The 13,498-nt window shown below is 36.0% G+C and overlaps 2 protein-coding genes across 2 annotated transcripts; both read left to right on the top strand.

Moving 5' to 3' along the window:
* Window positions 216-3,581, top strand: LOC109710966 (syntaxin-32-like). Its single transcript, XM_020233797.1, has 6 exons — window positions 216-400; window positions 521-1,073; window positions 1,557-1,807; window positions 1,890-2,056; window positions 2,498-2,698; window positions 3,103-3,581. The coding sequence occupies exons 2-6, from the start codon at window positions 821-823 to the stop codon at window positions 3,260-3,262; spliced, it is 1,032 nt and encodes a 343-aa protein (XP_020089386.1). The 5' UTR covers window positions 216-400; window positions 521-820; the 3' UTR covers window positions 3,263-3,581.
* Window positions 6,133-11,024, top strand: LOC109710661 (DNA topoisomerase 1-like). Its single transcript, XM_020233384.1, has 3 exons — window positions 6,133-7,071; window positions 9,635-9,905; window positions 10,379-11,024. The coding sequence occupies exons 1-3, from the start codon at window positions 6,754-6,756 to the stop codon at window positions 10,762-10,764; spliced, it is 975 nt and encodes a 324-aa protein (XP_020088973.1). The 5' UTR covers window positions 6,133-6,753; the 3' UTR covers window positions 10,765-11,024.

The following is a 13,498-nucleotide window of genomic DNA, read 5'->3' on the forward strand; positions in this document are numbered from 1 at the left end:
TCATATAAATTATTCGTTCAAAATAATTATTGGAACTGTCGAAATTTATACTGTTTATAGAATAATACAGACGTTTTCTATAAACCTAACATCAACAATAATTTACAAGTGATAATTTTTTTTCCTAGAAAAAAAAAAGTGATATTTGTTATTTCTACGTAAATAACTGTTGCGAAGCCTCGTGCAGCAAAATAATAAATCACGCATGGTCACCATCGCTAATCACACCACTTATAATTCCTCGTCCCTATATTATATATATATATATATATATATGAATAAATTTGTAATTCGCCCCATTTCTCTCCACTTTGTGGTTGTTTAATTCTCGCTCTCGAGCACTTACACGACAAACTCGTCTTTAGATTCAGAATCTGCGGATGCTTCAAAAACTACTCAAGTATGTTGATCAATTCCTTTCGTTTCTTATGTTATTTTTGATCGATTTCTCGCCTTGTAAACCCTAATTTGATTTGTTTCTGTTTTTTGTTTTCGTTTTTTTCTTTTTTCCCGGATCTAGGGTTTAATTCTCATTGAAACAGCGCGATTTAGTTTGATGTCCCAATTGTTATCGATTGGTGATCCCGGATCTGGCAATTTGGAACCGATTTTGCTACGATTTGGTAGAGATTTATAGTATCAATTGATGTGGAAACCCTAGCTCGAGGTGAATCGGATTCAGTATGCTTTTGCCATTTTAGTGGAGGATCTCATAGACGACTGATGGCGAAACCCTAGCTCAAGGTGATCGGAGTCGTTTACTTGTCGGATCCAGTGTTGTTGGTTGCATCTCGGATATTAGTGTAGGTGTATTTTGGAGATGATGCATTCGAGATCTACGCAGCTATCGTATCGGGATCGAACAGATGAGTTCCGTGCCGCCGTAGAGAGCTTGAAGAAGCACCTATCATTCACCACCACCACAACAGATGCTCCCAGTGGTAGTGCCACCGCATCGAGATTCGATGGTTCGAGATCAGTGGTGTCAATCCAATCGGAGTTCAGCAAGAAGGCCTCGAAAATTGGGCTTGGGATCCATCAAACATCACAGAAGCTCACCAGACTCGCCAGATGTAAGTGTTAAGAACTGATAAAAATTTTCAATCTGTGGCAAATTCCATCTGATAAGCCTTATTACATGTACTTATGGCGCAATTCGACAAGTGTATGGTATTGTTCTTGACATGTCAATAACTTGTTTGTTTTGTCAATGCTCTGTTTTGCTATTTACTTACATGTCTTAGATGTAAATGTAATTCCTTGCATCGATGTTATGATCAATAGAATTTTTTCTATAGCTCATGGAAATTTTAGACTGGATAACGAGCCTAATGCAACTAATTTTATGCTCTCAATATCTCGTAGGATTGGGTACCAATTCATACTTCCTATATCTCGCTTGTAAATGCGGAATTTAATGTTGGGAGACATTTTGTATGTAACATCATTTTTATAAATCATATTGTTGGCTGTCTTTTAGATGTAGGATTAGTAACCATTCATATTTTGACAAATATGGTGATCAAATACTATCTAAACTCTTCTTGTCTCGGCAGTGGCAAAGAGGACATCAATTTTCGACGATCCCACTGTAGAGATACAGGAATTAACAGCAGTTATCAAGAAGGATATTACTGCTTTAAATTCTGGAGTTTTAGATCTTCAACTCCTTTGCAATTCTCAAAGTGGGAGTGTTAATATTTCAAAAGACACCACCAGTCATTCAACAACTGTAGTTGATAATCTGAAAAACCGCTTGATGAGCACAACGAAAGAATTTAAAGAAGTTCTGACTATGAGGACAGAGGTCAGCTAAACTTTTACCTCTGTAGCTATAGTATTTTCCTTCGGGACTGTAAATGCTTACTTTTGTGTATATTAATTTGTAGAATTTGAAGGCGCATGATAATAGAAGGCAGCTATTCTCTTCTTCTGCTTCGAAGGATGCAACCAATCCTTTCATTCGCCAACGCCCTCTGGCTTCTAGGGGATCTTTTGACTCTACAACTCCAGCACCATGGGCAAATGATTCGGATTCATCTCCATTGTTCCGAAGGTACAATGATAAATGGCAAGTGATACAAAAGGTTTAGATTTTAACGTTATACATGTAATATGCAATATGTAATAGTCACATAGTTTCATACTAGAATATTACTTGTCATTGAGAAATCATTGTCTGCACCTGGTGCACAACATCAGCTCGCTCTACCCTGCACAATGTTACTCGTCTTATCTCACACTTACGGTTTACCCATCCAAAAGAGTTGGGGGGAACTTTTGCATCAAAAGAAGGTTGCACCTCATTGGGCTGTAGGGACTGAAATATAAGATGAAAACTGACGGCAGCATGTAGGGCGGTGCAATGGTCAACATAGGCTCCGGGTCTGGGTAGAGTAATAAGTTACTTTTAAGGGTTTTTGTTTTTGTTTTTGTTTTTGTGGTTCTTTTGGTAGTCTCAGTGCTTGAGAAACTATTATTATTCTGCAATTACTAGGAAAAAGAAGAATGGGGACTCGTCGTCATCAACCCAGCCTGTAGTACAGCAGCAACAGCAGCAGCAACTGGCGGTACAGGATAGTTACATGCAGAGCAGGGCGGTGGCTCTTCAAAATGTCGAATCAACGATTCATGAGCTGGGCAACATCTTTACACAACTTGCTACCATGGTTTCTCAACAAGGAGAGCTTGCTATCAGGTTTCAGCTCTCTATTATCTATGATTACCCCTTTGATTTTTAACTTTGATCAGATAGTTTAAATTAATTCAAACAAAGATGGGTTGGATGCTATCCATCCGATCCGTCTTCCATATCCAAGTTTTGTCAGCTTAGGTTATCTGGCTTAGTTTTGGATCTCTATCGGCTTGGAGATTTACCTAACAATACAAGTACATTCTATGCATATTTCGAGCCGTGCTTCTGTATGTGTTCTTGGTAGATTTATGGTTATCCATTTTTCATTTGTTCTGAATATTTAGCTCATCAAGTGACAGCATGAATATAAAAATGCATATACGCACATTGAATCCATGTACAAACATAAGTATGTAATTGTAAATTGTCATTATGCTTTTAAATCACTGATTATAATGCCATTACAGGATTGATGAGAACATGGATGACACATTGACGAATGTGGAGGGAGCACAGGGGGCTCTGCTCAAGTATCTTAGCAGCATATCCTCGAATAGGTGGCTGATGATCAAGATATTCTTCATCTTGATGGTCTTCCTCATGGTTTTCCTATTCTTCGTTGCGTAATTCTGTGGTAACATCCAGATTTTCTCATTTTCTTCTTTTCCCTCACTACACCATTTCGTTCCGATGATAAGCAGCTTTGCCATGTAGAATGGCATTTGCGTGTGTATATCCAGAGTGAGACATCGATATCCTGAGTCGGGATGTGCTCCGCTCTTGCTTTGTTCTGTTTTGTTATACATGTTCGTTAGAATCTTTTCCTTTACATAAATGTAATCTTGATTGGATTGTACATTTTGCATTGAAGTATAAGATCGAAAGGACACGCCAAGAGAAATCTTAGGCATGCACTGGTTTGGTGCACTGGGTGCTGGTGAAATTATCGACGAGCTGATGAACAATTGAATTGAACAGGTTATTGCCTCCGCTGCTCCGCATCCGCTTAGGCCTTTTTCTCCTTTTTTGACAATAAATAGACCTCCGAGAACAATATTTTCTTTTTCTTTTTCTTTTTCTTTTTCTTTTTTCTGGGGGACGCTATTAAAATCTGCAAAGTCGTCTTATCCCCTGTCCCCCTTCTTTGATGGATAATAAAAAAATAAATAAACAAAAATGGTCTACTGTGTATGAGTCGACGATAGAGGGAGAGAAATAAATTAGTCCCATTACTTAATTGAAATCCTTAATTAGAAGACCTCTACGAACGGGTGAGGGTAAAAAAAAATAAAAAAATGATTATAATTATAAAGTTATAATCATATGCAATTATTCCAATTAATATCGAATTGCTATATGGTATCTTTAATGATAATCTCTTTGTAGTGATAAGAGATATATCTTTAGTAAATTAGAAAAATAAAATACTTTTAATCAAATCCTGTATTTAGGTCAACACGCAGATAATTTGAAAGCAAAATCAAATAAAGATATCCTAACACGTTGACTTTCCCTAATGCAGTTTGTGAAGTACTTCGATCGTTGATATTCCAAATTCTAAAATCAAAGTCTAGCTGTTGCATCCTATTTCTAACCGAGCGTATTTCTAAAAATAAAATAAACAAGAAAGTAGCTTGTTATTTGTCTCTCTTTTTCAAAAAAAAAAATGTTTAATATAAATTTTTTTATCAAAACTAACCATTTTTTTTTTCGAAAAAATATTTTACAACTTAATAAATTATTCCGTTAACTTTGAAAGAGAGTTTCTTCATACGGACAATGTTTAGAAAAAAGAAGGAGATAAAGTAGACAAATAAGTAAAAATTTCAAGCATTGTTGTATCCCCATTTGGAATCAACTCGAATTAAATCCCTCAAGCGATTTATGAGATAATAATAACAAATTTAATTAAAATACAGCAATTTTTTAAACGAAAACAACTCAACAAAAAATCCCATCAAAACAAGCGCAGTGATTGGAAACGACCATCATCAGTGGTATTATGAACGGTTGGCGTAGCTTACTTGTACTCTCATCGCGTGGACAGGTTAAGAAGCTTCGTCATCCCTCCCCGTCTCTCCTACAGAGTTTCTTGCTTGCACCAATTGTACACTTACTTCGCACATTTTATACTCCTGTTTCTTGTTTCAACATCCGGAGATGCTACTCACCGTCCCTAAAATAAATGGTAAAGTGCTTAGTGGTTGGTACTCGAGACCCAAGTTTGAATCCTGATTGATTCACATTTCCAACTAAGTTTATTTCTAAATAAAATAAAACGAAGCGGATAGCGTGCTACCTATCTCTCAAAAAAAAAAAGACATCTGAGGATGCTCACAGGTTCACAACTAAAATATTCTCTTTGCTCGTGTACCGGAATTTAAATTCGTATTCGCCTCATTCGGGCTGGATATATGCGTGGATCTTAAATTTTTTTTTTGAGAGAGAAATAGGTAGCACACTACCCGCTTCATTTATTTTATTTAAAAATAAACTTAGCTAGAAATGTGAATCAACTAGGATTCGAATTTAGATNTTTAAACGAAAACAACTCAACAAAAAATCCCATCAAAACAAGCGCAGTGATTGGAAACGACCATCATCAGTGGTATTATGAACGGTTGGCGTAGCTTACTTGTACTCTCATCGCGTGGACAGGTTAAGAAGCTTCGTCATCCCTCCCCGTCTCTCCTACAGAGTTTCTTGCTTGCACCAATTGAACACTTCGCATATTTTATACTCCTGTTTCTTGTTTCAACATATGAGGTTGCTATCCACCATCCTAGAGTAAGTGATAAAAGTTTGGTGATTGCTACTCGTGACTCAAGTTTAAATCCTAATTGATTTATATTTCCAACTAAGTTTATTTCTAAATAAAATAAAACGAAACGGGTAGCGTGCTACCTATCTCTAAAAAAAAAAAAACATTTGAGGATGCTCACAGGTTCACAACTAAAACATTCTCTTTGCTCGTGTACCGGAATTTAAATTCGTATTCGCCTCATTCGGGCCGGATATCTGCGTGGATCTTATCCTCTTTTTTTTTTTGAGAGAAATAGGTAGCACACTACCCGCTTCATTTATTTTATTTAAAAATAAACTTAGCTGAAAATGTGAATCAACTAGGATTCGAATTTGGATATCGGATACCAACCACCAAGCCCTTTGCTACTTGTTCTAGAGACGGTCGGTCTGCGTAGATCTTATCATTCCTAAATATGTTTTATTCTTATCATAGTACATTAATTATTCAATTCAAATTGTCAAATACCAGTTTTTATAAATTAATCAACATATTTTTAAATTATTGTTTCTTTAAATTGTGTTATCCTTTATCTACTGGTTTTTAAAATTTATATATTTGTGGTGCACTAGCACTTTAGAATTTAGATATAACTCAATATAAAATTGTTAAATATTGGATCCAATGCGTGGAACGTTAGGATACTCTCGGCGCAAGCAATAACAACATCTCTCGCCTCTCCCCTCTCCCCTCGTAACCAAATCCCCCTCCACCCACTCCTCTCCCTCCCTCTCTCTCTCTCTCTCTCTCTCTCTCTCTTTTTCGTGTTCCTTGTAGTGTGACGTTATCTATTACCCTAATCGCTCCCGGTTTTTGTTCTCTCCTTCCTTTTTGAGCGCTTCCCTCTTATCTCCTCCAAACCCTAATTACCCATTCTTCGACCCCCTCTCTCTCTCTCCTCCTCTTTAATTCCTCTCCCCAAACCCTCGATTGTCTTTTTTTTTTTTTTTTTTTTTTTTTCCCGAAGCATCGATTCTCCGTCGATCGTCCTTTTCCTGCTCCATCGCTCGATCTCCTACTCCTCGACGTCGCAATCTGATCCGATTTTTCTTTATTTTTTTTTTCCGGTTAGATTTTGTTTTAGTCTAACGCTTTGCGAGCCGAATTTTTTTTCCAAGAACTGGGAACTCTGTTCGATTGCAAGTTTTTAGATCGCTTGCTCTCGTAAAGGAGTCTCCTTTAGAGGTTTTGTATAGCTCCCCCTCTTTGAATTCTTTAATTTACTCGATCGAGTCGATCGAGGGAGTTTTCTTTGTGGGTTCGCGAAACCCTAGGCTGGATTTAATAGTTTGGCATCTGATCGCGGGTTAAAGAGATGGTTGGAGGTGGGAACAGGCGCGACGATGGGCCGCTGAGGATCAACAGCACGAACGTGTTTGCGGCGCTCGACACCCTAAAGAAGAAGAAGAAGTCCGATAAGGTTTCGTCGTCCTCGAAGAGCAAGGGATCGTCGAAGGGCCCAGTGGAGGAGAAGGAGCCGGAGCCGCAGGTGTTCTGGGCACCGGCGCCATTGAACTCCAGGAATTGGGCGGACGTGGAGGATGAAGATGATGATGACTACTATGCCACGACAAAGCCGCTTCAGACTATCTGGGCCTCATCGGAGCAGCAGGAGACAGCGGCGATGGATGAGGTATAATTGCCTTGTTTGTTTGTTTCTATATATATTTATGATGGTGCATTTTAGTTTGTGATCAATCCTGTTGGAATAACTTTATTATTCTTTAGTTAGCCGGCATAATCGGATAACCTAATGAAAAAAGCAAATATTGTGTTTGGTTTTAAATGCACGAACAACTTCAATTACTACATTTTACGGAAATAGATGTAATGATTATGGGTAAGGCATGTATAGTTTAATTGGATGGGGTGGTGACACTAGTTTCTCCTAGATTATGCTAGAATATCCATTTCGCTGACATATTAGCTCTTTGGCAATTTTGTCGAATTTGTGGAGTAGAAGGGTTATTTTGCAATACTCCAACCAACATTGCTTTATAAATGCCCAGTGAACCACCAATTTCTTTCTAATTTGTGTGTGTTTGTGTTTTGTTTAGTCTCCTTTTCAGGTGATATTCTAAACGTTTGTTGATACGAACTTTTGATAACTAGTTCCATTCGTTCTTGTATGTTAATTTGCGTTGTAAGAAAGCTACAACTAATCGTAAAGCTATGTCTGGGATATTTATAGTCATTAGAGGTCGTTATTTGCTATAACAAGATATAATTTAACAGGCCGTTTCTTTCCTGGATTATGGGATTACCGGAGTGTCGTTTTGTGATGAATTCATCATGATCCTAAATTGTTGTTTTTGTGCATTTGTTTATTTCCATGGTCGGTTTGCTAGGAAAACTATTCTAGTTTTCAGAAATAAAGGTGGATGCTTTTGGAATAGGAAATCATCTAATGTTTCCGTCTTTGTCGCTGATCAAACTAGTAAAACATTAAGTTTTCTGCAACCTGCCATTTTGACCATTTATATTTATTGTAGCTGTTAAGACTTACTACAAAGTGTCTATTAAATATTGAATAGTTTGATGCAAGTCTATGAAAGGAGGCTTTTAACTTATTGTACTTTCTCACACTAAAGTTAGGAATAATGTCAATATTTGTAATAGCATCCAAAGGATGTTTGCTGTGGTTGCTAGAGTGTTATATGTTTTAAGAAGTAGTTGTTTATTAGCTGTTGACTGGTCTCTAGAATGATTTGATTTCATTTTTTGGCTTCCTTTAGAGAGTAGGGATCCTCAAGATTTTATCCGAACCCAAACCTGAACGGATTGGGTTCTACTGTTACTAATTGGGTATGGCTTTGGTTAGAGGCATACAAAACGAAAACTTGACGGATTCAGGTTTGGTTATGGTAACTCGAACCTTAACTCGAAATGAAAGCCGTATAAAAACCTATTATATATATATATATATATATATATAATATTTTAGATATTTATTTTAATAATTAATATATATTAATGGTTTAATTAATTTTTACTATATTTAATTGTTGGGTTCAATATTTTGGTTTCGGGTTTTGCAAATACTGCCCGAAACCGACGTGATGACGTCCCTAGCTTATTATGTTGCATCTTTATGGTCAGATGTATTGTATACAACCATATAAATTTACACTTAAATCTTGTATAACTTAGTCATATGATTTCGTCAAATGCCTTGTTCGGTGAATAAAGAAGATGCAAGACACACTCCTTTTCACTAAGATGCCTTAAGAAATGGTAATCTATTTCTTCTGTGATCATGCTTCTGTATTTAATGTTGAAAATAGGTATGATATTAAAGCTGCGTCTACCATGATGCCCTTTTAATGGTATGTGTAAAGTCTAGAGTGTCTTCCTCTGTCTTTCTCTTCTTTTTTTTTTTTCGGTTTACTTGATATTCACAACACGCACTTGTTACTATAGTGACATGTAATTTGCAACATCATGATTGAGTGAATTTTCATTAATAAATTAAATCTTTTTGGCACCAGCAAACTTCTAATTTCTGGTGTCATGACTCTTATTTGGTATCAAAGAAGTGTTGATGAAGTACCTAGAATTTCATATATCTGGTTGAAGAGCATAATTAAGCAATTGTGCACCATACACTCTTGTTTACCTTTGTATTCCCTTTACTTGCCTCTTATATATCATTACATTCTTGTTTGGCCATGTTTAATGTTTTGCCTATTCTTGAGGGCATAAGAACATATGGGTTGCCTAATCATACTCCCACTTCAGTGTTAGAATATTCAAAAGAGACGTAAAGAGAGGCTTTTTGTGCAAACTTCTTTAACTTTGGTCTTCATGATGTTGCTTTCTTGAAATTTTGTATTTTTCATGTTTAAGATATATTTATGTGAATTGCTGGACCTTGTTTGCTTTTCTAATCTAGTATGAATTGTTGTGTGCGCAGTCTAATCTTTCTTAGTTTTACGAGTTCTTTTTTTCTTGGTAATTCAGTGAACCCAGCCTTGTCTTTAGTTATCAGTCAACAATAATCATGCATATTTAATAACTAACTGCCATGTAAATGTAAACCATGGGTTTTAGGATTTCCCTATTCCTCCCTTCCCGAAAGGAAGATGCATGAGCCAACCCTGGAAATGGTTCTCTTAATTGTTCTTGGACAGCCTTTGTTTATGTCCATATCATTTATGATCTTTCTCAACCGTGGAGTGCTTTCTATCATGCTGCAGGAAAGTGAGAGTGAAGATGATGGAATTGAGATTGATGTTGGTGATGATGATGCTGATGCTGAGGAGGAACCTGAGCATGATGAGCCTGAAGATGCTGTTCCAGCTGAACAAGAAGTAGAGAAGCCTCATCCTCCTCTTGTACAAGCTAAAGATACAGAGAGGCAGCTCTCTAAGAAGGAGCTGAAGAAAAAGGAATTGGCAGAACTGGACGCAGTTTTGGCCGAGTTTGGTATTTCCACCAATGACAACAATTCTAGTCAATCTAATAGGGGTAAATAATTTAATTTCTATTTTTCTCGCCGCACTGTTCTTGTGCTGGTTACACTCTAATTTTTCGGACGGATACGTTTTTTGGTGCTTAACTTTGTGTTTTCAGATATTTATGTATGTGTTCTTGCTAATTGTCTACTTAAATATGGTATCCCTGTGAAAGCCTAATTTTCACATGTGCTCTGTGAAAACTAATATCTTGAATATGTGTAAATCTTCCTGCTTGTGAAATTTCTCTCTATCGAAAGCTTCTCTAGTGCAAAACCAACCTGCCCCATGGGTTGGATTACTAGCCAACATAAGATGAGAACATGTGCAAAAGGAAGTGCGATTTCTAGGGGCATACATGGTCATATATGAAGAATTTACGTATATTTACAAATTGATGATTTTGCAGGAATTTGTATGTAAAAGAGTTCTTTTTATTCTTTCTTAATGTTAAACACTAAAAAATTTCTGCTGTCTTCTTTTCAGCTGAGAAGAAAGCAGATGAGCAAAATGGTAACGGAGTTAAAAAGGATAATGCCCCTGCAGCTTCGGAGAGCAAGAGTGCGAAGAAGAAAAAGGCCAAGAAAGACAAATCTGCAAAAGAGGCTAAAGAGCAGCAGGAACAGCCCGATGCTGCTGTAACCAATAAAACCCCGAATGAAGTCCCCAATGTTGAACCAGAAGAGGAGACTTCCGCGGTGGACGTGAAGGAGAGGATAAAGAAGGTGACTTCAGCGAAGAAGAAGAAGTCGGGGAAAGAGGTGGATGCTGCTGCAAAAGCCGCTGCAATGGAAGCTGCTGCTAGGAGCGCCAGGCTGGTGGCGGCAAAGAAGAAAGAAAAGAACCACTACAATCAACAGCCCGTTCGGTAAAGCCCTCAGATGGCTTCTGGATGGTACAAGCTCTTCAAATCCTCTCGATTGTTCGTTGAATTTCTGAAAATAAACAACAGGCTTTCCCTTCTTGGTTGGCGCAATGTCATATTATGTGTTGTTTTCAGTGGTTCGCTCATCAGAATCTCATGGAGACATTTTGTGGTTTTACTCAAAATTTTCAAAGTGGACTCTTCAAAGTGCTCTATTTAGGATCTTAAATTCATATCTGAGATGCATGGTTACTGCTTTTGTTTTGAGGACTCCTGTTTCGTTTACATTTCAATATTCTAACTATCGAGTAGCTTGAGATGGATCATCCGCAAAGAGCAAGCACTCCTTTTCCTTTCTTCTAGACTTTGAGGTATCGTTTTGGGTCGGGGATAAGCAAAAAGTGGTTATTTCAGGGGTTTGGTTCGGGGATAAGCAAAAAGTGGTTATTTCAGGGATAGGTATAAATTGAAGTATAAGTGGAGATTAGATTAATTTTGCGTTTGGATGAAAATTGGTTTATTCTTATGATTAAAAAAAATAGTGTTTGGCTAGGTACGATAGAATAAAGAAGGTAGGTTTTTATAAATAAAAAATAATCATATTATCCTCTTATTATATTTAAATTTAAATTTTTAAATTTCAAACTTTAAATTTAAGATCAAATTTAAATTTAATAAATATAAAATATCAAATTTTAAATTTCAAAATTAAAATATCAAAATTAAAATTTATAATTTATAATTTATAATTTAAAGTTATAAACTTTAATTTTGAGATTATAAATTATAAATTATAAATTTTAAAAATTTAAAATTTTAATTTTTAAATTTTTAAAATAAGAATAGGGGTGGGAACAATTAATAAAAATAATTTATTATAATACTTAAATATAATTTATTATAAATTTTATTATAATATTTAAATATAAATAATATGTATTAATATAGTATAATTAATAATTTTATAATAAAAATAATGTATTATAAAATACATAATATATTATATTTATATACTTTAGTTTTAATTCAATTTATAATTTTAATTAAGTTTGAAATTAAATATTGGAATAGCACTATTCTATCAAAATGGTGGAATAACAAATTCCTTGCTATTCCGGGATAACCGGAAATAGCAAAATTTGACCGGGATAAAATATCTCGGTCAATTTTCATTCCATTTGGCGGAATAGCGGGGATAACTTTCGTTATCCCCGCTTATCCCCCAACCAAATGGGGCCCGAAAGATTTTATCAGTACTGTTCCAGATGGTGAGACCATAATTTGAGATATTTTTATGATAGATTATTGGACGGTAATCTGGATTTGTACAATAAACAAATTTCGGCCGCCTCTGATTTTGGAAGCAGAAAAGCTTCTTGCTCTCGAGCTTATTTGGCCCCGGGCTGCTGCCGACAGTTCATTCAGTAGAAGAAGAGCAACCCTATCTGGATTTTGATGGAGGAAGATCAAGTCTGCGTTGGGGGATTGTCTCTATTTGCGGCCTTTAAATGATGGTCACTGCTCTCTCTCTCTCTCTCTCTCTCGCTCTCTCTAAATGATGGTCACTGCTCTCTCTCTCTCTCTCTCTTCGTAATGTACTGGACCTACCGGTAGAATCCGTAATTGTTGTTATGTTAATATGCGTAATTGTTGTTATGTTAATATGGAACTTTGATATGTGAATGTTATGTCCCATTTCTGCTTTTAGAAAAAAAAATATGTAACGAGTTTCGCAAATAGAAGTAAGTGTGAAATAACCATAAGTAGAGCTCCAATTTGTTACTTCAATTTCTATACTAGAAAGAATCTATCGGAGAAATTTCAACATAATAGTGATTTTAAAAATACTGTTCAGATTAACAATTTATTCAAACATTACTACAACCTAAATTTTCTATGTCGACCATGTTGTGATTATGAAATGCTTTGTTTAGCTTGGCTTTCGAAATATCTTTTTTTTGAGAAATTGGCTTTCGAAATATCAAGCTCTACCTCATAATGGATCATCTGCAGATATTTTATCTCAAAAAAAAAAAAAAAGAAAAGGAAAAGAAAGGGAAAAAGGTTGCCTTTTGAAATAGCCTTTCAACTTATTATAAGTTGTTTACCATGAGGAAAAATTTGTAGAATTCGAAATATGGTCACAGCAGAACATCAAGGTGTTAAGTAGGGTGTCAATGGGCAGAACATGAGTGAGTTGGTCCGGCTTGTGTTCGCCCGAACACAAACCAGCTCTTTAAAATATCGAGCTGAAGAATTCAGCTCGTGTTTGGTTCGTTAATAAATGAGCTAGCTCACGAGCTGTTCAACGAACAGTACGTTAAATGGATTAGATTGAATATTTGTAAAAAATAAATTTATAAAATCTTACCCATTAGACTTTGATGTAATAGTTGAAACCAAGAATTTAAGTGTCCATCGGTATGGCCCGTATCTGTCGTGCCGTATCGTGCCAATAAGATATCGATACGAAACAGTCTTAGTGCCGATGGCACATCTCAAAACTCTCTATTTTTTAAATTAGTTAGTAATTTTTTCAATAAAATTCAAAATATTTGATAAATATATATAATAAACAGTCAGGATATTTTATTGCTAATGAAAATAAATATTTTATACTATTATGTGTCGGCACACAAACGCATTGGCATGACCCGACACTTATCGTGCTGTATCGTGCCGGCAAGCTTCCGGCACAACCACGTGCCACAACACTTAAATCCTTGGTTGAAACTTTACAT

Source organism: Ananas comosus, linkage group 5 (assembly GCF_001540865.1).
Source record: "Ananas comosus cultivar F153 linkage group 5, ASM154086v1, whole genome shotgun sequence".
NCBI classification, from domain to species: domain Eukaryota; kingdom Viridiplantae; phylum Streptophyta; class Magnoliopsida; order Poales; family Bromeliaceae; genus Ananas; species Ananas comosus.

Bases quoted from the DNA above. Each gene is read 5' to 3' on its own strand.
- LOC109710966 (XM_020233797.1), top strand. From the start codon at position 821: ATGATGCATTCGAGATCTACGCAGCTATCGTATCGGGATCGAACAGAT. The intron at 1,808-1,889 runs GTCAGCTAAACT...ATTAATTTGTAG, and splicing joins TTCTGACTATGAGGACAGAG to AATTTGAAGGCGCATGATAA. The intron at 2,057-2,497 runs GTACAATGATAA...TGCAATTACTAG, and splicing joins TCATCTCCATTGTTCCGAAG to GAAAAAGAAGAATGGGGACT.
- LOC109710661 (XM_020233384.1), top strand. From the start codon at position 6,754: ATGGTTGGAGGTGGGAACAGGCGCGACGATGGGCCGCTGAGGATCAAC. The intron at 7,072-9,634 runs GTATAATTGCCT...ATCATGCTGCAG, and splicing joins AGACAGCGGCGATGGATGAG to GAAAGTGAGAGTGAAGATGA. The intron at 9,906-10,378 runs GTAAATAATTTA...TCTTCTTTTCAG, and splicing joins TTCTAGTCAATCTAATAGGG to CTGAGAAGAAAGCAGATGAG.